The sequence below is a fragment of the Desmodus rotundus genome, chromosome 11 (genome assembly GCF_022682495.2).
Source record: "Desmodus rotundus isolate HL8 chromosome 11, HLdesRot8A.1, whole genome shotgun sequence".
Taxonomy (NCBI): Eukaryota; Metazoa; Chordata; class Mammalia; order Chiroptera; family Phyllostomidae; genus Desmodus; species Desmodus rotundus.
Window position 1 is genome coordinate 101,691,615 of NC_071397.1, and position 27,896 is coordinate 101,719,510.

At 59.4% G+C, this 27,896-nt stretch overlaps 2 protein-coding genes across 2 annotated transcripts; both read right to left on the reverse strand.

The window, feature by feature from the left end:
* Positions 1–389: 389 nt before the first annotated feature.
* Positions 390–3,838, reverse strand: PRR18 (proline rich 18). The gene has a single exon (XM_053913981.2). The coding sequence runs from the start codon at positions 3,627–3,629 to the stop codon at positions 2,823–2,825; it is 807 nt and encodes a 268-aa protein (XP_053769956.1). The 5' UTR covers positions 3,630–3,838; the 3' UTR covers positions 390–2,822.
* Positions 3,839–6,807: 2,969 nt separating this feature from the next.
* On the reverse strand, positions 6,808–22,244 carry SFT2D1 (SFT2 domain containing 1). The gene is made up of 8 exons (XM_053914035.2): positions 22,046–22,244; positions 15,141–15,227; positions 14,338–14,420; positions 13,254–13,335; positions 11,099–11,134; positions 9,808–9,866; positions 8,627–8,656; positions 6,808–7,303 (listed from the first exon to the last, which is right to left on the reverse strand). Exons 1-8 carry the CDS (start codon positions 22,106–22,108, stop codon positions 7,264–7,266), a joined length of 480 nt encoding a protein of 159 aa, XP_053770010.1. The 5' UTR covers positions 22,109–22,244; the 3' UTR covers positions 6,808–7,263.
* Positions 22,245–27,896: the final 5,652 nt, after the last annotated feature.

Consider the following 27,896-nt stretch of genomic DNA (forward strand, 5'->3'; position numbering starts at 1 on the left):
TTGCCTCTCGTGCACCCCCAACAGGGGACCTGGCCCGCAACCCAGGCATGTGCCCTGACTGGGAATCCAACCTGTGAGCCCTCAGTTCACAGGCCGGCGCTCAATCCACTGAGCCGCACCAGCCACACCAAGTAATAAGCCAGGGCATAGAACATATTCTTAAGGGTACACGTGCAATACAGCTCTTGTGGGGCTTTGGGGCCCGGCAGCCTTATTCCGGTAATATTTGATCACCACTGAATTTTTAAAACCCTGGTGATGTCCAGCAGTGATTAAAGCCGGCAACCCTTCCGGACCCCTGGTGATCCCAGACCCTCAGGTGGATGGCACCTCGGTGACTCTCCTGGCCAGGGTTTAGTGTCTTCCTCCGACAGAAACACAAGGCACCGAACTTTTCCTTTATTTAGGCTCCAAGAGATGGCAACCCGGTGACTCCGAGCACTCTCTTGGAGTGTCGCCAGCCATGTGACAGGACCCCGTGTGCAAACCGTGGGCCCTTTGGTTTTTGACTGGGAGTCACCCGCCGGGCAACGTGGGGGTCCCACTGTCCACTGTTACAGTGAAGAGCGAGGCCCACAAAACTGCAAGTGAGCACAAAGCCCTCGGGGTCAGACTGTGGCCAGGCACGGGGCAGGGGAGGGGCGGGGAACCCGGAGAGGGAGGCACGAGGAAAGGAAAACAAAGGCAGGGACACGGAGAGACGCACAGATGGAGACACACCCACGCATCCAACGGCAATGGGACGCACAGACACAGGGCCGGAAAGAGGCCCCCAAAGTCCGCCGCTTCAGGCAAGTCCTTAAAACTGTACAGTGTGCACCAGCGTGGGTCCCTTAATTAGCAGCAGTTGCACAAAGTGCAAATGAGACCAGGTCACGACGCTGCCCACCGTGACCTCAGGGTGGGTTCACCCTCCACCTGCTAGTGACCCTCTCAGGGGGCAGATGTCCCCATGTCACCTCAGCAAGACTGCTAACTTTGCCTCTCTGGTGTTAACATACCTGGTTCATTGAAAAGAGTGTTAGCTCTCTGCACTCAGGTGGGGCCAGAAAAGACAGCTAGTTGGCGGGAAGGGGCTTGGCTTGTGCAGCTCCTCTGGGGGCCGACGCGGTGCCCACCTGGCGAGATGCAGCCTGTCTGACGGAACGTGGGCCTAGCACGGCAGGGGTGGGCGCGGGGCGGGGATTAGCACAGAGATCTCCACGAGGGAAAAGTGAAACCAGCTTTTAAAATGTATGGATTCAATGTGAAATATAAGTAAGATGACACATTAAAGTCTGGTAAGATCCACATTAAACTCGCCACTGACTTCCACAAAGTCAGTCCAACACTGAGGGAATACATTGTTTTTCTGTAGCCGATCTAATCCGATTACAGTGTTTTCTCCTTCTCAACCTGATGCGAGCTCAGCGCACTCAGGTGCACCGGGAGGGGGTCTAGGAACCCGCCACGTTAGCAGGGGTGGGCGCGGCCCTGAAAAGGCGGAATAGGTTCACCCTTTATCCAAGTAATAAGTAGAAATCTTTTGAAAAAAAATCACTCCATACAACCGTGCAAAGCCACCTGTCACTGTGTTTGGTGATTGAAAACCTGGTCCGTGGACACCAGCCCCGCACCCCACCAGGCAACTTCCCGGGCCCCCCAGCAAACCCTTTGCTCCTGGGGGCCCGAGCACCAGCTCCACGCCCTCCCCTCAAGGCTGGTCTCTTGTTCTGCACACAGGTGTTCCCTGAGCGGTAGCTCCGACGACGACGGCAGTGGATTTCAGCAGAAGCTGCCCTGGCCCCGCCCACCACTGTGCTTCCGGAGAGACGTGTGCATCGGGGTGTGTGTGTGTAATGCGTGAGAGCACACACGTGTGTGCACACGGGACTGTGAGAGCATGAATGTGTGGGGTGTGTGGAATGTGCGTGAGTGCTTCGGTGTGTGCATGTGTGAGTGAGCGAGTGAGCATGCATGAGAGCGTGTGAGAGCGTGTGAGAGTGTGAGCAGCATCTGTGTGGGCTCACCCCGGCCCACAGTGGGAACACAGCCCCCAGAGCAGCAGGCCGGGGCGAGCAGCGCTGTGGCAGCCGCACGGCTCCCACGCCAGCCCCCCCCCCCAGGGGCCGAGCTCCTGGCATTACGCCTCCAGTGGACGTGGCCGATGACCCGGCTAACTGTTTCCAGGCTGTCCCCCCCCACCACGTTTCCTACTGATGAAAAACAACCATAAATACAGCCCCACATCAGTTCACAGCAGATGGCCGCCGTCCTGGACCACACCCTCCTCCTGGCTGTTACGCACTGGGTATCTCACAGAGAGGGACACCCAAGGGTCTCAGGGACCTAAAAGAAAGGTATAGGAGGTCTGAGAGGCATTTTCACCACTGCCTTCTACCCCGGGGCCTCAAGGACACCTGTGGGCACAAAGAGTTAGGCCAGGACGGTGCAAGAGACCGGCTTGGGGGTAGAGAACATGGGGGTGGGGCAGGGAAAGGAGGTGGGGATGTCCAGGCAGGGGGGTGGGGTGGGGGGAGGGAAAGCTGCTGGGAAGGAGGTGGGCCAGGGGTCAGGGGAGGTTGTAGGTGTCCCACAGGGGCCCGCTTGGCCCACGGAAGCCCAGGACAGGTGTGGTGGACGTCAGATGAGGCTGTGTCTCCCACGAGGTCACCCAGGTGGAACAGCATGGCTGGGTGTGGGCTGTGGGCTCTGGGTGAGTCCGTCCAGTCTCAACAGGGTCTGCTCCCCAGTGCCCAAGGGCAGCAGCGCCCCGGGAGGCCCACCTGGCTCACAGGTGCCCAGAAGCAGGATGTGGGCGTGGGGAGGAGTCCCGCCAGCCCTCACAGCGTGCTCAGGTGCGGCAGCGCGTCCAGGGGTCGGGTGCGGTTGCGGGCAGCGGCAGCCGCCTCCACACCACGCAGCCACTCGGTGCACCTGCGGACCAGGCCCTCATCCACAACCACGGCCTCTTCCTCATACTCCACGTCATCATATTTGTGCTGGTCGTTGAGTAGCGACACCTTGAGCACGCTACGCCGGTCGGCGGGCCGCGGGCCGGGATCGGGGTCCCGCCGGCCGCGGGGCAGCAGCGGGACTCCGGATGGGCGCGTGTTCACGTCTCCGAGTCTGCCTCCCCTCCTGGGACCCACGGCCTTGGCTCGGGGCCCGGGACCCAGAGGGAACATGGCGTTGGCTGAGGGCGGGGGAAGCAGCCGGCGGGGCCGCGCCAGCAGCTGCTGCTCCAGGTGGCGCCTCTGGAGGACCGGGGTGGCCTCAGGGTGTAGGCTCAGGGGGAACCGCAAGGCATCGCGCCCTGGCCCCGAGGCGACAGTCTCCATGGTCCCCGTGGGGCTGGCGCCAGAGCCAGCGGGAGCCAGGGGGCGCCGAGGGGCCGGGCCAGGGGCGCGGCGCGCCGGGGGCTTCCTCAGGGTGGCCGAGGGCCAGGAGCGGGACAGCAGCGCTTCGGGCCGCGCTGGGGGCCGCTGCTTCTCCCTGGCGGCAGCGGCAGGCGGCGAAGGCGCAGGAGGAGCGCAGGTGGGCACAGCCGTCTTCTGGGGCTTGCACGGAGGTGGGCGCGCGGCGGGGACCAGCGGGGCCGGGGTGGGCGGCGGCGGGAACGGCATGGCGCCGCCGAGCCTGCGGAGCATCCGCGCGCGCTGGAAGGACGTGGTTGGGGGTCCTTTAGTCCGCTGGCTGTGGAGCCCGGTGCCGGCCCCGTCGGTGGGCAGGGCGCCGCTTGTCCTCGCTCAGCACACCCCTCTGTCCCGCAGCGTCTGCTCTCTCTCCTCCCAGCACTCTCACTGGGGGCAGGAGGCCAACGACCCGTTTCTCCCCTCCGCCCCGGAATCCTGTCCGAGCCCCCCGTGCCCGCTGCGCCCCCGCCCGCTGCGCCCTCTCGAGAGGAGGAGCCGAGGCTGGGGACGCGACAGTTGCATCCTGGAGACAAGGAGACTCAGCGGGAGGTGGGGGCCACCGGCAGGGCCAGTGGCAGTTCAGCAGAGGCGGGACAGGCCCGCGCACCGGGCGTGTCCTCCATCCTGGGCGGGTCCTGTCCCTTGTACGGAACCCTCCCCAGAGTCCCAAAGCGCATCCGGAAGGCTGCGACCCACGCCCCGCGGAGGGAAGGCTGGCCGGAACACACAGGTGGGCACAGGCACCTCGGTGCATTCCGCTGCTTTTACTTTACGTATTGTCAGTGCAGCAGCTGACAGTCCTTTAAAACCAAAAGCCTAGTCGTCTACCAACAGGCGAAGGAGGCGTTTGGGTGGGGTGATGACAAGGTTGGGAACAGTAGATGGCAGTGCTTTCCCTGGTTACAAAGCCGGGGCTTCACTGCGGCAGTCCCGTGCACAAGAACAAGTTCACAACGAGAACATCTTCACTGGACTTACATGAGGTCTGTCCAGAAACAGTCCAGCCATCGCTAACATAAGGAGAATGGGTTGTGTGACATCGATGTCACCTGGCAGCCAAGGAGAGTGGACTGGAATGCACTTGCGTGAGCAATGACGCCTTCACTGCACTGGTCGGTGGGGGCAGTAGACGTCATGGAGTGGGCGTGCGTACTGTGTGGCCGTCGCATTCAAAATGACTCAGTGAGTAGAGTAAGGAATCTGCACCCCATTTTGCGTTAGGCTTGAACATTTCTCCACGGAAACTGTTCAATGATTCAGGCCACAGCTGTGGGCGGCAGCCTCAGCCCACTGTTCAGGTGTGTCTGACAGTCCAGGTCACCAGAGCCCTGTCACAGGTCCTGAGAGCACTGTGCGTTTTATCCCAGGGTTCACCCTTTCTGGGTGGGGGGGGGACACAGGTACATAAGCGGGGGCAGCAGCAGACGGTGTCCGGCCAGGACTGGGGCCTGGCGCGGAGGGGAAGGGGTCAAAATCAGCGTCTCCATGGGCACGGCCCAACAGGTGACTGCTGACGAAAGGCTGGGCGGACACCCAGAGACCGAGTTCGAGCCGCAGAGGCGCAAAGGGTGCTGCTGGCAGCGGCGGCTTCGCCCCTTCCTGCCCCCCAGCTCCACGCGAGCTTCCTAGGCGGCGTCAGCTGAGGCAGGTGGGCAGTCTCATAATTAAAGTGGAGGTAAGAACCCCTTCACCTGTATCACTTCATGGCAACCTCGTGGCTTCTTCCAGAGGGAGAGCGAGGCTTGGCCGAGTAGCCGCAGGGCCGGCACGTGCCGACACCGACGCATCTCAAGACCCCTGTACACGGAGGGCTCGCGGAGCTTGGCTTTGTGGCCTCTGGCTACTGATGTTCGCCTTATTTGCGATTTAAAGCAAGACTTGAAAATAAAGTTCATTAATACGTTTTAAAATAACAATAAACTTTTTACATTAACAACCAACCCATTCACTGCATTGCCTTCATTTTAAAGAAGAATCAACAATGTTTTCTGAAGTGGACAACGAGCAGGGTCTCTGAGCGGGTCCCTGCGTGCAGAGCGCGGGGAAGTCTTGTCTCGGGGTTGTCACCGAAGGAGAGCCTGGAAGGGAGCCCAGAGGGGCCCCGCAGGGAGACTGCTGCTCGCTGCCCCGGCGCACGGGGCCTGCACGCCCAGGGCCAGCCACGGGCCTGCTCTCCGCTCGGAAAGCGAAGCGCGGCACCGCCCGTCCTCTGCACCCGCAGGCTCTGCGTGCGCGACTCAACCAGCTGCAGAGCCGCGTCACTGGGGGTTGAAAGGCTGGTAGACCTTTCACGCCCCTCAGATCCTGCTGGGGACACGCGTGTCGTCCCCTGAGCCAGGGGCTCCGAAGCCCATTCATGACAGCCCTCCTGCCCCTGCCAGGAGACGGAGCAGGCCAGGGGCTCCCCTGATCCTGTGCCCTAGTGGCCACAGCAGGGCCCCGTGAGAGCAAAATCCAACACGGCGCATGCACACCACGCCTGGCACCCGCCCCCGGGGTGTCTGCCGCTGCTGGGGTAGAGGGCAGCCAGCAGCCCTGCCAGGACGACGCCTCGGCCTGTCCCAGGTGACTCTCCAGCACTGTCTCAGCAGCCTCTCGGCCCTGCGGTCCGTCCCCACCCCATGGTGGACACCTTTGCCCAGAGCTCCTGCATGCTCTGTCCTGGGACCCTAGGCATGCCGCAGCAATGCACCTGCTTGCTCAGGGGCTTGCTCCCAATTCACCACAACAGTGGCCTCTGGCTGGCAGACATGGCACACCTTCAGGATGTGGTACATCTGCAGGGCCCTCAGCTAACCCTGCCACCTGGCTGCCCGGATTTACGGTGTCCGGTGTGGCTCCACTTTGGTCTGCCTGCCAGACAAAGGCCAGCAAGACAGCTCACAGGCTCTGAGGGCGGTGAGGGTGTGGTGACCTCCCAGGCAAGACTCCGGCCCCTCCTGCACCTGCCTGCCCCACCCCAGCGTGCCCTCCTCTCCTGCACGGCTCTCGTGATGTGTCGCCTCCAGGACACTGTCCCAGGGGGGTGCACTGGGCCATTTTCCTTCCTCTCTGCCCTCCACCAAGGCTCCAGCCCCCCCAGCTCCTGCCAGGCGCCTCGCTACCCATGCCCCCCAGCCCCCCGGCCCCGGGGCTGCCCAGCCTCCTGTCAGCTCTGCCTCCACCCCAGGACTAGACTCGCCCCCTGGACGCCCGAGTGCTGGGCTGGAGGGTGCACCGGAACACAGCACTTCTGAGTGCTCTCGTGGTTACACGGCTCTGTCCCCTCTCACAAACGTGGGGGAAGCGCAATGAGGGCAGAGACCGTAGCTTCCTCACTCTCCAGGGAAAAACCGCACAGCGCCTAGACGAGACGCTACGAAACCGGACCGAGGTAGCACCCGCTGAAAAGATTGTAAATTTGTCCAGAGAGTTATTATTCCAAGAATGGGTTTATTGCAAAATTGTAAAGACTTATATATTATTTTTATTACGTATAATAAGCAACTTATAGTTTAAAGTAAAAACTTTCACATTTAAAGTTTTTAAAAAAAATATTTTAAAAATCTAGACATTTTAAAAAGAGCCAAAAAAGGTGAACATGTACCAGGCAGCACAGATTATCTTCAAATACTCACATCTCAAACGCTGTTTAGAAAAGATTAAAAAACTGGCTAAAAATCATTCACAACTGGCACTGATTAGGATCCCTTGTCTTTGGGAGACACGTTAACGACACATAATGCACGTAAGGTTACAAGCATTCAACAGTTTAATCACACACGGAGTTGCACCAGGCCCGGGGAGCGAGCACCGTCTCGGGAAAAACACGCTTCACCAAACACCGAACAGCAACTTTCAAACGCTCCTTGTGACGAGTTCCTGGCGTTCAGCTCAGTAAAGAAGAGCAGCACTTAATGACGGCGTCCCTGGTGGGAGAAGGAGGCGGAAAGAGCAATGTACAACCCGCCTGCCGACCGACCGGCGGGACCAGCGCGTGGCGGCTCTGCCACCAGCCCTCGGCCGGCACAGCCGGCACCTCTGCTGGCCGTCACTTGAAATGAAGAATCGGGTTGGGAATAATCTCTTATTTCTGAAATGATACATTTTATGAAATCTTTACCAGCACATACACTCATCTTAGGAAGAAGAAATAAATTTAAATACCAAAAACAACCTAACAAAAGAACTAATTTTTAGAAAGAAATAAAAGGCTGGATTTTAAAAAGCAAAATGTTTGTAACTGCATACTAAGAATTAAAAAAAAACTCATGTGATAAAAATTCATTTGCCTTTTAATACTTTTCCCCAAACAGCCTGTTTGAAGTGTTACCAACACGAACACTTTTATTCACTTAAACGCATCATCGGGACCAGCGGACTGAGGGCGTGTGGGAGGCCCTGCTCTCCCTCCTGGGCCCTGAACTCGGGGGTGGCCTCTCCAGGAGCTTCGCCGTGGCTGTGAGCGCCCCCTGCAGGGGGCGGCAGCGGACGCCTGCCCAGGTGACCTGCCCGGTGGGGACGGCAGCAGATCTCCGGCAGAGCCCCCCAGATGGAGAAGCACCCCCGGGGCTCCTGTGCTGCACTAGGCCCTGGCTTCTCCTTGTGTTTCCCAGAAAGAATTAATCCGTTTGAAAACAACTAAAAACAGACTTTCTCCCGATTTCCCTCACCGTCACCACATACCACGTTGCTATTTTTCACACACAACCTGTTTCCGACTTTTACACAGAAGCGAAGCTGTGCTTTAACAGAGTGGTTTTCTGAGTCTCAGATTTAAGATCATAGTTTTGCTTTTCCCTCCGGGACTAAATTAAGTGCACTTCTCTGCAAAAGTGTAAATGGTAGTTACCTCTTGACACACACATAATGTGTCTACTGGCTTAAGACAAGTATTCATGCATCAGAACTCAGTTTTTCACTAACTGACTTTAAAAAAAAGTGGAATTTGCCTTGCTGGAGTCTCCATGTCCCATTTGCTGAACATGTACCACCATGGAAGGATCCAGAATCTCCGGGGAAAGCCCCCTAGCTGCGAAGGGTCAGGTGTGGAAGCAGCAGTGAGTCCCGCCCCCCTTGGCCGCATGTTCAAAGGGCTTCTTTCTATTCATCTCATTTACAACAGCACTTCCTTTCGGGAACAGTCACCAAAAGCAGGCTTCCAGCAGCACTTACTGTGAAATGAGTACACAGACATGCGTTTGCGAAGCTAACCAGAGCACCAGAAACCTGGAGGGTTCAAACAGGCTCACCTTGCGTAAGGGACGTAGGACAGGCTGTACCTGCAAGAGAAAGTCCCGCTGCTGAAAGTCGCCAACACCGTGGAGGGCGCAGCGGCACTGTGCGCAGGCACCCTCCGAGTGTGGCCCCCGGCGGCAGCCGCAGCGCGCCAGGAGCTGATGCCATGCGGTCACCGGGCCCCACCGCACCTCCCGAGCGAGGACCCAGGCTTCACAAGCTCTCTGAGTGACTCTGGCGGAGGCTGAGCTTGTCCTAATGAAAAGGCTTCCCTTCCAACATTGTTTTTAAAAATAGAAGCAAACAACTGAGAATGAAGTGCATTCTCCCTTAGGGTCAAGCTATTACCGAATACAGATGATAAAATAAAAACACCCCACAGAAAATAACCGAGGGGTTCGATGTAACATTTCCCACGTTTCACCGAGAGAGCAAAGCCCCCTTCCTCACGGCCCGGCCCCTCTGCAGCACAGAGAAGTGTGGGCGACACCTGCTGACTGACGGCAGCTCGTCGGTGGGGAAAGGCAGAGACAGGCCCGGAAGACGGGCGGCCCCAGGCTGGGGAAAGCGCAGCAGGGCGGGTGTGCTGACCACAGAACGGAAGACACAAAGCTGAGCTCTGAAGACAGAGGGAAAACACCCACACGCGTTAATGTGTGGGGACACCCTCCCGGCGTGACAGGGCAGCGTGCGAGGGGGGCACGCTCGAGCCCCCGCCCCCACCCTGGGCACTCACAGAGCCAACTGCTGCAGCCGGACTGGATGGGTCCCCAGGTGTGAAAAAGGCTCACGAAGGGCAGAGGGGCAGACCCCCGACTGGCCGTCACTGCGGACTGCCACGGGGTCGGCGCCCGGAGGAGCCCGCATCGCGCTGTTCCGCACTCAGTGCCGAGTGTGTGGCACACCCGCGCTGCCTCGGGCTCCCCTGGGACGGGGCCTCATTCTGCAGATCCACACAGCGCGGCCTACACGTCTGACCGTTTCTCTTCCACGCACAGGAGACAAGGGAAGGCTCAGGGGGTCCCTGTACAGCACCCACACCACCCCCCCGCCTCCCGCCCACCTGCAGGCACCCCGGAGCCCTGTTTACGTCCCACGGGACACGCCCCCAGATGCGTGCCAACAGCTCCCAGGCTCCCAGGCTCCCAGGCTCAGGACAAAGTGCTCCTCACCGCTCCGTCAGCACGGGACTCACCAGGTCATCGACAGGAACTGCAGGATGCAGAACAGCAAGGCCAGCCCCTTCTTATGCCACTAACAGCCGCAAGAAACAGAAATGATGAGCGAGGAATTTTTCAAAATACTTTTCACAATCACGTTTAACTCTTCCCCTTTAAAAATGTAAGATGATAGCTCCATTTTACTAAGTTTTAGTAGATATGAAACTTAACCAGCCATAAAGTACATTTCCTTTCTAAAATTCTCTGTACCCATTAATTTAAATACCGCTCAACATATGGCCTTAAGCAAATGTTACTGAACGGCTGGGCACAGGCTGAAACATTAAACTTCTGTGATGTTAGGCCCCTCACGTTGATGCCAACGTCTCTAAAGCTGACATTTAACCCCCCAGTCCCTAATCCGACGCGCACCCTGCGTAGAGGTACAGACCCCACTCACTCGCGCCTGCTCCTCTCCTTATTTGTGAAGGAGAACCGATTTTACTGTGATCTTCCGGAATAACGTAAAATACAGTTTCCAAGACTTTTTAAATGATCTATTTTTAGACTTCCTTGTCCGTTTAAATTTTCATTTATTTAACTTTTTGTTCAATCTACTGCTTATAAATAAACAGGCTACTAGCCCATTCCAAAATCAGAAACCAGTTCCCACAAGGACATGCAGAAATTCTTAAGTCCATTCCTTCAGCTCGTCCTTGGGAACAGGTGCAGGTAAATTCTCACAGAACCGAAGTGCAGTCCTTACGTGTCCAACGGGAAGAGGGAAATCAGAACCTTTCTCGACAGAGCATTTCTCACACGTGACACCACCCTCCTCTACAGCGTGTGGCCTCAGAGCCTCTGGGGAGCAGACCGGGAGCACAGCCAGGGAGGCCGAGCTGGCAGTGGGCCTTCTCTGGAGCTCAGGGGCAGCCAGCCACCTGGCCCCGGGGGGCCTGGGCTAGCCTAAGTCCCCGTCCAGGTTCTGTTTGTGGTTGGGGTGTGACTTCCGGACCTGCCAGCGGGTTGGCTCTGGCGACTGTCCCACACCCCAGACCCTCCTCAGCGGCTACCCCGCACCCTGCAGGTGGAGCCTCTCTCAGCACAGCCCCAGAGAGACGCAAGCACCACCTGACCCAGGGGCGAGGACGAACTCACTCTGCCCGCTGCAGACACGCCATCCACGGCGAGTCTAGCCACCAAGCAGAGGTCACCATACACCCCTTTAGGGACACCAGTCCTTGGTGGGTTTGAAGGAGCAGACTCTGAGCGCCTCTGAAGGAACGCGCGCAGTCAGTGAGAAGCAGGCCCAGCCAGCACACTTACCCACAGAGCCGCGCACAGGGTGAGCACGAAACACAGCTGCGGGGAGAGAGAGACCCGTGAGTCTGCATCCTTTCGAAAGCTCAGTGGGAACACACACACACTCATCCGCAGGGACCGCGTGCTGGGAGCACAGTCAGTGAGGCCGCGAGTTCGGGGCCCCACCCCTGGGGGGGGGAGGCGGGGGGTATAATCGAGTCTGCACCAGCAACCTTCCCGGGCAAGACGGCTGCGTCTGGAAAATACTCTGCAGAGGAAGTCAACAGGAAGAAAGCGCAGGGAGTGACAGCGTGACAAAGCTCTTCTGTGAGCGATCACGTGGGTGCACAGCAGCAACCCCGCGGGCACGGTCGGCTGTGCCCCTGCTGACACCGGGGAGTCCTACCTGCCTGGTCCTACGGAAGGGGCACACCGAGGGCTGTGTCAGCAGCACGCACCTGCGCCCCCAAGGAGGCAGGGTGGTCAAAGGAGAGGCAGTGACGGCGACAGGCGGGACATCTGGGACCAGAGCCCTGGGCGCAGCCCTGGCTCCACGCCCTGCAGCCGAGCGTCCTTGGTGAGGTTGGTTAGTTGGTGCATTCTCCAGCCTAGCACCCAGCAACCTGCTCTCGGAAAGGGGACAGCAGCCGCCCGCCTGCTCTAAAGGGCCGTGCACTGCACACACCGGAACGTGTCTGCGCTGGGCAGGAGGCGGCGTGCACTTCGAGGGCACCGAGTGTCGGTACCTCCTCCCTCGTCAGGCAGAGCCCAGCGTCAGCAGCCAATGAGAGCACACCAAGCGTTCCACCAGGAAAGTAACGAGTCATCGCCGACGTCCTATTGAGCGAGTCACTAATGGACTCTTCCGGGAAGCAGAGTGTGTTCCTAGATGTCTGACCAGCCTCGCGACACCCCGTGTGCTCCCGTGGGGCGGAGCACAGCTCTGCACCGCCCAGACGGGCTCGGACGCCCTGAACGAGACGGGCCTCTGTGACCCCCTCGGTGAACCGTGAACCTGTCACAGTCTAACAGTGTGGGACAACCCTCAGCAACCCCAACAGTGCAGTGTTAACACAGATGCTCCCACACAGGCTAACACAGGAAATTCAAAATGACTGGAAAAATTCGTAAACGGTTAATAAATATGAAGTGGAGTAAGTACAGAAATAAAAAATTAGGCTAAAACGTTTTTTTCTCAGTTAAGGAGGAGGCAGAAGACACACGTTATATTTAAACACATTTCCAAGTTATAGCTCCAGCTGGTGTGGCTCAGTGGATTGAGCATGGGCCTGTGAACCAAAGTGTCGCTGGTTCGATTCCCAGTCAGGGCACACGCCTGCTGGGTGTGTGAAGGCCAGTCCCCAGTGCGGGGTGCACGAGAGGCAACCACAGATTGATGTTTCTCTCCCTCTTTTTCTCCCTCCCTTCTCCTCTAAAAATAAAATAGACAAAATCTTTACAAAAGAAAAAAGAAAATATTTTCAAGTTATAAATCTACAAAGATTAGTTATGTTTAAAAAGCTAATAAACAGTTAAAAGGACAAACTAGTTACACTAACATTTCAATTCAAAAGAACTACAAGGGGACCAGGAGAAGCCCATTGGGATAAGCAGCTGGATGGAGAGGGTGGGTCCCCTCTGCCCGCCACACACAGAGGGACGGATGGCCTGGGAGACCTGCGGGTGCCTGGCCCTGCCAGAGATACCGGGAACCTCAGTTTGAGGGGAACGCCTGACAGCCACAGACAGAGCCGCCGAGGGACAGACAGCACAGCACAGCGGCGCTGGTAGTGAAGCCCGGTTGCTGGCCACGTCTGTCAGCTAGTCCAGCGCAAGGCAAGGGGCAGAGCCGGGGACAGGCTGCTCAAACCAATGCCAGCGCTCTTTGAGCCCCGCCCCCAAAGCACCCACAGCGGTCCCTGCAAGACCACCACGTGGAGGGTCCCTGCCGATGCACAGACCCGCGACGCTGGATGTGCAACGGAAGGCCGGGCCCGGCCACCAACCGTGGCGGTGGCGGTGTAGGAGCCGAAGTCCTTAGCCCACAGCCTGGAGGACGCCGTTATCAGGGGCAACAAGAGTGACGCTCACAGGCCTTCCAGGAACCGGGCAATGACTTGCAGAAGAGAAACGCAACACCCACTTCAATGCACGTTTTCTAGTTCGCACATCTACTTACAATCATGACGACTGTTGCCAGCCACCGTGTGGTTTCGAACATTTTCTTCAGCTGCTTCATGGGCCCCATCAGAAAGCACGTGCTGCGGGGACAGACAGGAGAGCTGAGGACGGACAGACAGGAGAGCTGAGGACGAACGGACGGACACCGCCGCTGTCTGGTGACAGGCGCTTTCGAGGAAGAAATCCTTTCAGTTTACTGAGTAATGGTCTCTCACCGACCCACCTGTGTTTCCCTAACACTGGCGTGACCCGGAAGGTCACGTCATAGCGCCGAGTGAACAGAGGCGACCCGAGTGGATGAGGGCGCCTGCGTTCGCCGCCACTGCCTACGCCGCACGCACAGCCCACGGCAGGGCAGTGACAGGCACAGGCAGCCACGGTCAGGGTCCAACTTGGACAGCGCCGCCAGAACCGGTTGCCGCAGCCACTTTCAGTGCGTCTGGACGAGACTCACGGTGCGAGCCCGGGAGAGCAGACTGCACTTGGCCTTGGCTCACACATGTTCACTGGACACTTCTCTGATCTAGAAAATTCCTGAAGAGACAGACGGCCACCTCCGAAAGCTAGGTGTGCACAAACACGGAGCTCGCCCGTCTGACAAAACTCCAGGGGCATCGGCACACCCAGACACACACCCGAGACCCTCAAAGCGGAGTCCCCGAGCCCTGGTCCCTGCGCATCCCTGTCACTGCCCCTGCCTCTCGCGCGGGACCCTGGCCACCGTACCCTCTGACGCTCCCTCACTGGGACGCAGGCCTCACAGAGCGGGGGCTGGGGGTCCGGCGACCTGTCTGGTGGGAAGCCTGCCTCTCACCTCACTGTAGGATGGGAGATGCCCGCCTCCCAGACTGGGGAGGAGAGGCCCTGGCATGCAGTGTGGGGCCCCGCACTGGCCACCCCCGCCCCCGATGCCGCACTGCGGCAGCTGGCCCACCGCAGGGATCCAGCGAGGACGGGCCTTGTGGCTGAATTCCCCAGGAGCCAGAGCCGCAGACACGCCGTAGCAGGAGAGCGCTCACGAGGAAGGAAGTTCTGACTGCGGCAGCAGACGAGGCGCCAGGAGGCGGGCCGTCCGCACTCACCTGGCCAGCGCGGCGATGTTCCCGAAGGTGTAGAACACAGCGAAGAGCTTTATGCCGCCAGGCAGCCACAGCAGCCCGGTCCCCTGCGGGAGACACTCGCCTTACGCACTCTACCACCGCGATGGCTTCCGATACCGCGGGCTGCCACGGCCACCGGGGAAGCATGCGGCAGCGTGGCGCTACGTGTGAGTGTGCCCGGCACGCAGGCCCGGCGGGGGCAGGCCTGCGCAGAGCAGCCGGTCGGGCGGCGGCACGGGCACACTCATTCACGGTCGTAATCCGAACGTCCCCCTAAGTGCCGCAGGGTGTGCTTGAGGGTGACGGCGTTCGGTCACAGAACGACCTGCCTGTGACTCTGTAGTAAGAGGCTGGGAATCACAGAGGGGCGCTATTCGGGCCGAACCCGTGTGCAGTCTCTGTCATGTAGAAAGTTAATCTTCCGCGTCACTGGCTAATTGAACCCTGTGTCTGTCTGCATATACGTGTATGTTCATGAGCAAGACCACAGCCTCCTCCACCCACGCGCGTAAACCCCGCCCTGCTGAGACTCTCCTCAAACGCACGTCAGAAGGGCAGCTGGCCCCCGCACTCCTGGCCCCGCAGCTCTTCCAACTGCTCTTAAACAGCACTCTTTTAACAGTCCACCACCCCCAACACCCTCTGCGTCTTCGTACTGACCCCCCACCCTCTGCTCCGGCTGCTGGCTGGGCCCCACCCACCAGTCTCAGAGCCACCCAGGTAAGGCCTGCTGGCAGTAACTGGGACAGGGACAAACGGCCACACAACACAAGGGCGGAACTCACCAGGATGGAGAAGAAGATGCCACTCACGAAGCAGATGGCGAACCACTTCAGCCTGGTGTTGAAGCTCAGGGAGGAGCTGTCGAGGACCTGCAGGGGGAGGGGCCGCGTGCTTACCGGAACCAGGCAGGCCCCACCGCCCTGCACTCTGGGTGCGTGCTCCTCTGCACAAGGTGGGGGCCCTCTAACACCGTCAAGGTCCCCTGACTGTGAGGGAGGCACCAACACAGTCCAGGGCCCAGGTGGCCCGAGGAAAGCCCACTGCTGTCGGCAGGTGTGACCGCAGGCCTGTGCTCAAGTGTAGAGCCCTACCCGCCCGGGGCAGCAGGCACCCCCACGTGGACGAGTGGCACGGTGAGTAGAGGTTGTAAAACAGTGGTTGGGCACAACAGTGGGGGAGAGCGGCAGCGAGACGAGAAGACGCTGGCGGACACGGAGGCTGGGCCGTCGACACCTCTCACGTCTGTCCAGGCCGCCCAGGCGAGGAGCCCCGTGACGGGTCCTCGAGCAGGAACTGCGTCAGCGTGGGGCTGCGGTGCGGACATGCTCAGCATCAGTGTGGCCTGAGCAGGACTGGCCCCTGGGACCCGCCTCCCGCCCGCGGCTCACTGGCTGGAGGCTGGAGGCCAAGTGGGGGTGACTGCAGGAGCTCCAGGGTGAGTAGAGGGGTACAGCCACTGGGGGGCATAGCCACCTGGTCATGGGGACTTGGGTGGCCACCAGGAGTGTCCACCACTAGACACAGCTGACTGACGACCTACACCGTAGAGTTCACTGCTAACAGCTCGGGAAAGCCTCGGGCAGCTCTCCGGCCAACGATGAAACACAGCTGTGAAAGAGTCCCGTTCACCAGCGAGTGCTGGCCATGCCGTGGGGGAGCGGAACTCGCTCTGCAGGGCTCACGCGGGGCAGCCCGGCTCACGCGGGGCAGCCCGGCGCACACGGAGTGCCGAGCACAGACACAGACACAGACACTACCACGCGCACTGCCGGGGCTGGCTCCCCCCGCAGGGCTGCGCCGGCACCGACAACAGGCGCCCCGAACACTGGAAACACGCAGTAGGAATCCACCCCCCAAAACGAAAACTTCTCGCTCGCGTTACCACACACACTTGAAAACAAGGCCGCGAGCCTGCGCTGTGCTCTCAGGGGTAAGGACACACAAACAAAGGTTTACATGCAAAAGCTCAAAACGTCTTTGGCCACATCCTTACCTGAGCTGATTCATCTGTGAAGCCTTACGTAGCATGAAAAGTAGATAAAAATAAATATTCTGTCAAAGTGACACACATCACTTTCTAACAGACTTTAAATGTTTTTAAAATTTTTGCTTAATCCAGGCATTCCTGTTTCTAGCTGTGTTGCCTGTTTACAGCAAACCGGTCACTGGATTTTAAACAGAATGAACTTCCTGGAATTTTTTACACTCTGCTCAGGAAGAACACCCAGCAAACGCACTTGAACTGTGCGGGACGGAACAAAGCCTGAAGCCTGCCCACAACACAGGGAGACGGGACGATGTCCTCAGAGCGGTTTCTAAATGGCTCTGTGAGTCGCAGGGAGGTGAGGAGGGTGGAACCAGAGAGGAGGAAGCATCCGTTTGTACCTCCCCACAGGTGCAGCCGCCCCACGGTCAGCGAGTCCACTGCTGGCCTGCAACGGCCAGTTCGCTCCCCTCCCAGCGCCCGTCCGTGTGAGCGCAGGGTTCTCCCCCGGCCCCGCTGCCACAGGCCCACCTCTCAAATGAAACCGGCACCCTGGCAGTCAGAGGGGAGCGGAGAACAGAAGGTCCCAGGCAGGTGCCCCCCAGTGGGCACAACTGGGAAAACAAGTTCTGCAGGGGGGACCTCGCCCCCAGGGGGACCTTCCCCCCCTAGCATGCCCTGTGCCTGGGCTCAGACCCGCCCCTGACCTTTCCTCCCCAGGCTCCTCACTCCCCGGTTTAGACCCTCGTGGAGGAGGAGCAAGGGGCCGGAAAACAGACTCATGTGACACCCCCCGCCCCCCCGCGACCACACCCTTGAGCATTCAGCCCTCAGGACCACGAGGTTCCGGCCCACGTCAAACACTCTTAGGAACAAAGCCTCGGGTCTGCTGGCCACAGAGCCGGTTCTGGCCAGAGTGCTGATAACATCTGGGCCTCGAGCTGTGTCTCAGCTCCAGACCCAGAAAAGCAGCAAAACCAGACTGAATGCCCACCTCAGGGCCAGTTGCACCAACCAATGACCCCCAACAAGAGCATCAACCAATCAGCAGAGACCCTGAAAGGACACACCTGATGAGTGTTGTACTGAGATTCTCCTCTGAGACGCCCCTAAAATCCCCGCCTTTGAAAACCAGATAAAACCCCTTTAGGCAAAGGACCCAGCTCCCTCTCTCCCCCACCTCTCCCCAACACCCACACTTTCTCCCTTTCTTCCTTTAAGGCTCCAAGGGCCTTTCTGCCCCTGTAATGAGTTTCCTGAGCCCACACAGCCCAGCTGCCCCTGTGAGTCTAAATCGGGGTGTCAAACTCATTTTCACCAGGGGCCACATCAACCTCGCGGTCGCCTTCGAAGGGCCGAAATACTTTCAGGACTGTGTAATTGTAACCACTCCTTAACTGTTAAGGAGTTGAAATTACATTCGACCCTTCGAAAGCAACTGCAAGGCTGATGTGGCCCCCAGTGAACGTGAGTTTGACCCCCCTGGTCTGAGCAAACCTTCGCCTGTACGCGTGTTCTGGACTCTGAGTTCTTTCCTAGCCGAGCTCAAGGACCAAGGTCGAACTCTGAGGCTACATCTGGTGGTGTTCGTCATCAGCGAAACACATGACAAAGTATTTCCATTTGTAAATGTGGGAAATCAACCCGCAAACAAATGGCTGGTCTCGAGCCTGAATACGGAATCAAAGTGGAGACCGCCTAGCTCCCAACGGGGGAAAGTACACAAAGCCTCACAGGTAAGACCACCTGGCAGGGCCCTCTCCAGGTGGGGAACGGCAGGACCCCGATGCCCACCTGCTCCAGCACAAGCATTTAGGCGCCACCTTCTTGCCCAACCAGGATCAGAAATGACCCCATCAGAACCAGCCAACGGGCCAACTCCTTAAACGCAGTCTCCGGAAAGAAACACACCCGCCCCTGCCTCCAGCTGCTCCGTCAGGGAAGGGAGAGGGGGCCAGGGGACAACCCCAGGGAGCAGGAGGCACTCCGGTTCTCCAGGCCCCTTCCCAGCGTGGTGACCTGGGGCTAGGACGCGGAGGGAGCCCTCTACACGGCAGCACCAGCACCAGGGATAAACGGGCCCAGGCCCAGCGGACAGGCTGCTCTCCTGCAGCGACAGAGGCCGGGAAGGGTCAGCACTAGCACCGAGGCACCACTGCAGAGGCCTGGCCTGCTCCCGGCCACCGCCACTGGACACAGGGAGCGCGGGGGGCCTTCGGCGGCACCCCTACACTTTCGCTGTCAAAACAACAGTGGGTACAAAAAGGTAAAGGGAGTGTGAGCGTCAGAAATCAGCCTCTCCAGAGGGGTCCTCACCCTGCCCCAGATGCCCTGCTCCTTCCTGGGTCCCCTCCCCACACACCAAGGCTCACACACTAACAGCCACCTGCCCTGCTCACTTCTGACTTCTGCCACCTACAGCTCCCCTGCCATTCTCTCCCACGCAGGACCTCTGATCACCGGGCCCCAGCCTGGGTCCCAGAGTCGTGGGTGATTTCAACGCCGACGCGGACAGCCAGCCTTTCTGTTCCTTGTCCCTCTGACCCCACTCCACTTGGCGACCTCGGGCACTCTTAGTACCCAAAATTGCTGTCTCCAAACTTCAAGCTGCTGCTCTGCAACCCGGTGCCCGCCCAGGGCATGTGGACCCGACTGCTCCCGCCTCCACCGCCCCACAGCCTCTGGGCCCTGTATCCAGCCCACCCGCCCTCCTCACTCCTCAGTAGAAGTTACATGGCTCCCAGCATCACTAAAACATTTAAAACGGACTTTCTGCTGCACCCATCTGAGAATCCCACCCCAACTCCCCTCCCCTCCCCTCCCCCTCCGAGTGGCCTCACCTGGCAGGATGGAGGCCGCAGGGGCCTGTCATCACCCACTGCTGAAGTGCAGCTTTCTCCCCACCACCGCCCACGGCCCCCACTCGGCCTCCAGCTCTCACAGACAGCTCCCTGACCTCGGACCGAAGACGGAGGCCATCAGTGGGGACTGCCGGCTGCCACCACACCAGCAGGCCCCCCCCAATACTCTCTCTTCCTGTCCTCGATCCCACACCGCAGCTGAAGCCCGTGCTCGAGACCCCACCCCTCTGCCCTCCCCAGGGAACTTCACCGACCCCTCTGGCTCCCCCGCCAACAGGGGAGCACGCTCTCTCCCAAGGCCGCCCGATCGGCCCCAGGAACACTGGAGTGTCTTCCACCTCCAACAGGAAAACCTCTCCCTTGACTCTGCCCCCCAGCCTCCGCCGGCTGGCTCGTTCACTTCGTCCCTCGTTCAGCCCCCACCTCGTGCCCCTCGGTGCTGCTCTCTGCTCTACGTGCCCGGTGGGGGGGGGGGGGCTCTTGCTCTCGGGCAAAAGGGGCTTGCGGGGGGAGGGGGGGGCTGCCCTGCCACAGAGCGCCCAGCACACAGCCCACGCACTGAGTCAGGCCCCTCCCGCATCTCAGCCCCACCCGCCCCACTCCTGGGTCTCTTCACCCGACAGCCTGGGCAGACACCGCTGCTCTTCCCCTGCGGCCTCCTCCGGGGGGACAAGGGGATCCTGAAGACCCTTTCTCCTCTGGGACCCGAGTACACTCGTAGTCCTCCTGCCCGCTCGCCCTCCTCCTGCTCACCCTCCTCCCCTGACCTCAGGGTTCACAGAACCCTCGAGACTTTGTGGGACTTTGTTTTGCTCGGGGCTCCCTCCCTCGGCAGTGAGGGGAACCCAAGTCAGCACCGACCTCCCTTGACCCCGACCAGGGCCCATTTCCTGGCCCTGGGAGAATCGGAACCGGGGCCGGCACCCCTCCAGGGTGAGCCCCTTGCCCACACGGCTGCAGACAGGAGTGTGGGGCCGAGCCGGCCCTTCCGTTTTTGGCTTGTTGCTTTAACTGGCTCCTCGAGACGCCTGATAACCCCAGTGTCCCTCTCCCCACTCAGCTGATAGCGGGAAATGCCACGACAAACAGGCCCATGTAAGGAGCGCCAGGCGCAGAGAGCACGTGAGAAGCTCAGCAGGTCAGCAGGCGAAAGGGTGGAGAGCGGGGAGAGTGCCTCACTCAGATAGGACGGGGGACGACGCTCTTGCCAGAGGCCTTTCTGGGAGGTGACAGGAACCAAACAAGGGGCGCCCATCGGAGGCGGGGCCTCCGCCCAGGCCCAGGCCCACAGCTCACGCTCCACAAGCCGGCGCTGGTTGCCCTGGTTTCTGCAGAGCCGGCCTGGGTGAGGCCCCTGGTGCACCCCCTGATGCACCCCAAGACACAGGCCAGGCCTCTCCCCCTGACCAGCCAGGCTCCACCCCTCGCCCCTGCAGGGCTGGAACCCTCCAGGCACAAAAGCACCTTCCTGTCCTTCATCCAGTCTCAGTGCCTCCCCACCCACACTGGACACTCCATCCCTCCCCTCCCCTGCCCCCCAGGACTCCTTACAGCCAGTGCCCCTCTGCTGCCCGGGCTGCTCCTCCCCGGTCCCCTCCGCGTCCCTGTCCCTACTTCTCCCTCAGCCAGCTCCCCACGTCCGCAAGGGAACAGAGGAAGTAGGTAGGTGAGGTATCTACGTTACCTTCTCCCCTCTAAACCGCGGCCTGAACAAAAGTGGCACCGTCACCTCCACGTCCCCGAGGCCCCGAACACATTGGCCCGGCAGCACTTTCCACGACGGAGCATCCACTCGACCACCGTCCAGCGCAGCAGCCACCACACACGTGCCGCCGGAGCCCCTGAAGTGTGGCCGGTACAATCAGGAGAGAACTTCACATTGCATTTGACTGTAATTAACTCAAATACATTAGAATAAACAGTCAAGTGCGCTCTGGCCAACGAATCGTAAGGCAGAGACCCAGGACGCGAAGGCAGCGGCGGTCCCCTAAACGCGCTGGTGGAGCCGGCAGGGCCCTGCTGCCGCCAACCGTCACCTGACTGCCTACGGTTCTGGCGTGACCACTACGCTTTGCAAACGGGTCGGCGTCCCGGGGAGCAGCCGCCTGTCTGCTCTTCCAGTCTCCGAACTCCCCAACTCCTCCGGGACGCGGCCCCCAAAACGCGCTGAACACACACGACAAGGAGGGAGGTTAGGACAGGCAAGGGGACAGACAAAGCATCCTCACACGACCCCATTCGACTTTAAACGCTCCAGTTCTGTGACTGGCGGACAAGAATTTGTCGGCGTGCGAATAAGAAGACGCTCGCCAAGCGGCTTCACGCCCCGGGACCCTCCGAACAGAGGAAGTAACCGATCAGGGCCCAGCGCCTCCACAGACAACTTTTAGCTCAGTTTTACTTCACTTCCCCACCGTCTGTGGCTTTACCCCCAGTCTCCCTTCCAAAAGACACCCCCGCCACTCCGCGTTCATCCGAGGGGCCAAGGGAGGCAAGGCAACTGAGGACCCGGGCCCCCGGCAGCTCGCGGGGCGGAGGGCCTGCACCCCGGTGGCGCCCCACCGACCCCCGTGCGGCGCCGGGGGCCAGGCGGAGGCTGGGGAAGGGCAGCGCGGGGCCGGCAGGCTGTCTGGGAGGGAAGACGGGCGCCGAACCTGCTCCTCAGTCGGAAAGCCCAACGGGGCGCCGGGGGGCGGTCCCGAAGGCGAGGCTCTACGGACTCCACGAAAACCTGGGAAGACCCCGAATTCCTTTGGAAAGCAGATGGAGCCCCCCGCCCCCACCCTCGGTCGCGCCCCGGCCGGTCACCCCGCGGCCCCGGGGACGCGCGCGGGGCCCCTACCTGCGAGGTCAGGCCCTGCTCCTCGTCGTCCTGGCCGCTCAGGACCCGCCGCAGCTTCTCCATGGCCCCGCTCCCGGGCCGCGGCGGCGGACACTCGCGGTCAGCGACTCAAGCCCCCCGAGGCGCCCGGAACGCGAAAGCCCCCGGCCGAACGGAAATCCGGGTCCCGTGCGGCTGCCGTCCCTGCGCGCGCATGCGTCCCGGGGCCCCGCGGCCGGCTCGGCGCCCTCCAGCGGGGGCTCCCGGGAGTCCGGCGGGCGGCGGGACAGGCGGGCGCGCGGCCCGGGCTCGAGCGACGATCGGACGCGCGGACGCGCTCGGAGGAGGAGATCGCGTCCGACCCGAGCCCGGCGGAAACAGGTCTCAGGAGACCCCGGGAAAGCAGGGCGTACGCGTCCTCGCGCTGAAGTCCGATGCTCAGCATTTGTCAGCAGGAGAGACTTGCATTTGGCCTGTTTATGCTGCGGTGGGAGCGCTCGCGCTTTGTCCTCAACTGAAGAAGCTCAGAAAGTAGGTGATAACCACCTGCTGTACAACAATAAACCTTTATGCCTCCCATTAATAAAAGAGCACATCTATACATTCTTTTGAAAATTTTCCTTTTGAATATTGTAACTTCAATTTTCCATGTGCAAGATGATGACATAAACCGATAACTCTAGAAGTAGGGAGAAAATTCCCAAGGACCTGCGAGGTTGGCCCACGTGAAATTGTCCGTGTCCAACTGGTTCGCCCTGGGCTTGAATATAAGAACTCTTATTGGAAAATACATGGAAGGTGTAAGAATCGTAGGGGGCAGGGATGGGGTACCACTTATCTTGAAAAAATGAGCCAAGCACAGTTTCCAGAAAAATCCTGCACAGAGTTCACCAAGGCAGAATCCTTGTGGAGACAGTGGAATGAACAAGTGTCTGAGCTCGAGTCATTCTGCCGGGGTTGGGGTCCCGGCTCCCCATTTTGTAGCTGTGCAGTGTCGGGTAAGTCAACCCCAGCTTCTCGTTTACTCTCTCAATTACGAAAATGAAGGTGGGAATATTTCCTACCTTCCGGGGTGTTATGAGGATTAAGTAAGATAATGCTACATTGACCCTCATTATTCACGGGTTGTGTATTTGTAAATTCACCGACTTGCCAAAATGTACTTGTGCCCCCAAAACAATACTATACTTGCAGGCGCTTCCACCGTCATTCGAGAACCACACACAGAACAGTGAAAGATGAGGCTTGTCCGAGGCACAGGTCCCGGCTGCGGTGACCAAGGCTCTGCCCCGGCCCCACTCCTAGTGCAAACAAGTGCCCTTTTCGTGGGCTGTTGAGTGCCACGTTCTGCGTTTTTGTGCTTTTGTCGGTGACTTCATCGTTAAAAGGACCCCCAAGCCTACTGCTGAAGTTCTGTCTACTGTTCCTAAGAGCAAGGAGGCTGTGACTGGCTTTATGGAGAAAATGTGTGTGTCAAAGAAGCTCCTTTCAGGCCTGAATTATGTGCTGCTGGCCATGGATTCGACGCTAAGGAATCGACAACAGTCACTAACTGAGGTGGCTTTGGACGTGAAATGGGGTTAAGGACGGGTCGGTCGGGGACCCTACCCTGTGTTTCCCCAGGAGCTGTGCTTCAGCATCGCTGACACAGGGTCCGCCACGACTTGATGGGACAGCACTACCACAAGTGACAGCAAGTGGCTGTACAGGCAGACACTTAAGCAGGGCCTGCCACTTGCTGAGTGCTGAGTAACTGCTGGCTTTGTGACTATAATGATTGCTGTTGTTTCCTTGTGTATCATTTCTGCTCTGGATCCCTGTCCTCCTTCCCCGCACTGTGTACTTCTGGCCCATAAACCTAGAAAAACATCGGATAGCCTCCTTTTTCCTCTTCCCCTTCCTGCTTCTCAGCCCTGGGCCTTTCCAGAGCCATTGGCCCCCCAAACACGAGGCAGCCCAGGCACAGAATGGGAAGGTGTGCCCAGGGGTGAGAGGCAAGGCTCTGGGGAAGCGGCCTTGCCCGAGCCTTGCGCTGAGCGCAGCTGCCATGCCACTCCCCTTTGGGCCAGCCAGGGGGATTCCACAGACGGTCGCCTGCACCCCTGAAGTCAGCCCCTCCTGCTGCTCCACCTGACTGCAGGGAGGCGGAGTGAGCCAAAGACAAGTTCAGAGCGAAGAGCAAGTCAGCAAAGCCAAGGTGGTCCTGCCGGGGGAGTGGGCCAAGGAGCTGGCCGGCATGGGCCTTTCTGCAGCTAAGCCCACCCCCGACAGTGACCTCTCCCTCCCACACCAGGAGCTCTGCCCCCGAGGGACTCATGCCCAAACCCTGTCCCTCCACCAGCTGACTTGCGTGCCAGGGGCTCGAGAGTGTTTCTTAGGAGGGAGGGCCATGGCAAAGGTGGTAAGGACCTTTCGACAACAGCAACATTGTAAGCATTTTGAAAGCAGATGATATCAAACCTTTTAAATTTCCTCTTCCCATCTCTAAGATTTCATACAGTCTTTGTGGGAACGTTGAATGTGTCAAACACTCGAGTGACAAGGACGCTGACATTGAGCCCCGGTGTGGTTAGAAGTACCTTGGAGTGCAGAACCCATGGGTGTGGGATAAATGTAATAATATTTAATCACTGGTCGATTATTGTCTCATCAGCTTGTCTTAATCACTTCTTGGGACGTGATAGCAAATCTTGGTACAAAAAGTAGCACAATAGCTTTTCTTCTTTAAGGACGGCGGCCGAGAATGCTTTGTGAAGGAGCCAGTCATTTGCGGATCAGCAGGTCTGTCGCCATGGCTCCCGGAGCCCACACAGCGGAGGGGCGGAGGACGCAGGCACAGCGGCAGGACTGCTTGTCCAGTGTGGGCAGGAAAGGAGAGATGAGGGATAATTGCTCCGAGGGAATGCGAAACGAAGAGAAAGGAGACAGACAAGCCTTTAGAAAGACACAGCCTTAGTTCTAATTGCGCTTCTCATTTTCCAAAGGCACCCTGGTTCCTGTCTGTGGTTTCAGTTCCTGCCGTCACCCCAAGAAACACATGCACGGCTCTGCCGACCCTGAAGGCCAGGAGAGGGTGCTCCATGCTCACACTTCCACCCACACCAGCCCTGTCCCCAGTGGGGGGCAGCCAGGGCCAGTGGCAGCTCCAGCTGATCCCTCGGTCCGGCCCCACTCATGGCCGCCCTGCACCCCACAGCTGTGGTGGTCGCCTTAACTCTGTTCATCTCCTCCGCTTAACCACCTCCCACGAGGCACCGGCTTCCTCAGAATAGATACACAGCTGCCCACGACCCAGCCCACCTCCTCCCTCCAGCCTTCATGCATGACCCAGCTTGCTCTCCATGACATGTGTGCACATGTAGATTTGTGTGCTCTCCCACATGTTTGCACACACGTGCACATTTTATAAACACACAGAGGCACATGTTTGGCCAGAGCACATGCTCGCAGTCTGAAATCCAGAGTCCCACCAAGAGGCCTTTGACACTCGGCCGTCCCAGCTTGGGGCCTTGTTTCCGCACACTGCCTGTCCCCAGCCCACCACAGCAAGCCTCCTTTCTCAGCCAGCTTGCACTTCACTCAGGGGTCTCCCATTGCCCTCCAGACCTATTAAGGCATAGCTGCCCCATGCCCTCCTGGCTGCTCTGTCCACCCCAAAGTGGACTCACCAGTCACTGCTGACCAGCCTGGCCACGGCCAGTCATCCCACTCAACAGGCTTGTTTGTGTCCGGGCCCTGTGCCCACGCTCAGAGCCGGGTGTGTGATGGAAACCCCACAGGCACTTCTGGAATAGATGAACAAGCAACAGCAATTAGAGCATACGAAAGAATCTTAGACACAAATTGCCTCCATGTGACAACTTGGGTAGCTGTAGGGGAGAAAATAAATCTGGTGCCCGCTAGCTCAGTCACGTGTTGCGTGTGTCGTGTGTGGCCAGCTGCCGGGCTGGCAGTGGAGGTGCACCAGTGAGTGGGAGGAGCCCTCCCCCGCCCCGGGATAGGGCTGGCTGGGAAGACGAGAGTCTAAGAGGCAGATATAAATTCCATTCCCTGGGTAAGAACATGGATTGCAGTTTGGTGTTAAGCAATCCATTTAGATCATCGAGGAAAAGTAAAGGAGTGGTTTTTGCGGCTGTGAAGGCTCACACCCGGGATGCGTGCACCACGGTCTCACTTTGCACATGGCACCCTTGCTGGGCGCTGTGTGACAGTGCCAAGTGCATGCTGTCCATCCGTCACAGTGACATCACAGCGCCTTCCTTTCCCTGTCACCTCAACTGGGGGCGTATTTCACCGCACGTTCACGTGATTATAAAAGCCCCAGGCGAGTGCAGTGGATGTAACTGATGCGGGCGAAAGCTCCTCAGAAGTTACACGCAACGCTGCTGCTTCTAGGTGCGGGGATGAGTTCCACGTTCTTGTAGCATGGAGGGGTGACTCGTGACCGTCCCACAAGCCAGGGTAACCCAACGGTGTGAGCCCTGGGTCTGCTGGCGGTCTCTCTGGAACCTCTGCAGTGGGAGCACGCCTGAGTGATGAGCTCACTCAGCATCCTGGTGCGCTCTCCAGCTCTGCCTGGGGCTGGTGCAGGGCTGTGTGCGAGGGCCGTGCGCAGGGGCCATTTCTCCAGGAGCTGCACGGATCTCAGCTGGGGCACCGTGAGGTCCTCAGCCCCGTGCCTGGTCTCCCTGGACTTGCCGAAGTGCCCCCTCCCAGTGAGCAGGAGGAGCGCCCCCCACAGGGGCGGCCTGTCCGGCACCACATCTGCACCCCTCTGTCCTTCCCCTCTGCACGGCTCCCCAGGGGCTCACACACAGTCAGCACCAGTGCGTGCTCCAGGATGTTTCCTGCAGGAGTGAGTGCGCAGAGTTATAACTCCAAAGGTTCACTCGGAAATGGTCTTGTCTTTCCTCTTTTTTCTCTTAAACAAACCAAGGGTCCAAGGACGTCAGTGCGGTTCTTGCAGGCTTACAGCAGGTTAGGGGCTGAGCTAATGGCACAGGAACTGACAAAGCCCTCCGTGACCAGAGACATACCCCTCCTGACCGGCCAGAGTGGGGGGCGGGAGGACGAGCTCCCAGGCACCTTCCTGACGGGAAAGTCTCCTGCTCAGCACCTGCATTTCCCACTCACAAGTACTTTTGGAGGCAGAAGTCAGTCACGGGGCAGGGGTGTGTGTGTGTGTGTGTTTGTGCACGCGCACGCGTGCATTGGGGTCACTTGTGAGTCCTGCCTGCAGAGGGGCTGTCACAGACACACGGTGGTTCCTTGTCTCAGGCCCTTTCCTTAGCTGCCCGCCCGCCCGCCCACACACGACCCCTGAGAGCACCTTGCCCCTTGTCCTGGCTTTTGCTGTGCGTGTTGGCAGATGGGGGTGTCCCACCAAGGAGACTGTGTTTTGAGAAGAGCCTTTATGTTCCTTACAACACACACTGGCTGAACACGATGACAGCTTGCCGCTCCCGACCTCGAGTTGGGATGCCGGGGCGCCAGGTGGCGCAATTTCACCCCACGCTGGTCCCAGCCCCGGGCAGGGCCTGCGCTGAGCTGAGCCGGCAGCTGGAGGGGGTGGGACCAGCAGGGCCCAGATTGTCCCTGGAGGGCTGCTTGCTCCCGGGAGGCCCTGGGACAGTCTCCGCCTGCCCAGCCCGGTGCAGGTGTCCCTAAGAGACCACAGTTATCCCTGCTCCCCGAACACAAACAACCGGAGTCAGATGTCCACTGGATACTTGCTTACGCAACTGAGTAAAAGATTAGGTGAACTTGGAACTATCGCCGGGAACTTTCGTACATCGGACACTGAAATGGGCGAGAGGCCACGTCGCTGTAGCAGCCGGAGTGGCCGAGAGCCCGAGTGCTGGTGCCAGGGCCT

Excerpts from the sequence above, each read along its gene's own strand:
- PRR18 (XM_053913981.2), bottom strand. The coding sequence starts at position 3,629 with ATGCTCCGCAGGCTCGGCGGCGCCATGCCGTTCCCGCCGCCGCCCACC.
- SFT2D1 (XM_053914035.2), bottom strand. The coding sequence starts at position 22,108 with ATGGAGAAGCTGCGGCGGGTCCTGAGCGGCCAGGACGACGAGGAGCAG. Across the intron at positions 13,336-14,337 it reads AACATCGCCGCGCTGGCCAG|CACGTGCTTTCTGATGGGGC; the intron begins GTGAGTGCGGAC and ends CTGTCCCCGCAG. Across the intron at positions 7,304-8,626 it reads TCCTACGTCCCTTACGCAAG|GGACGCCGTCATTAAGTGCT; the intron begins GTGAGCCTGTTT and ends TTCTCCCACCAG.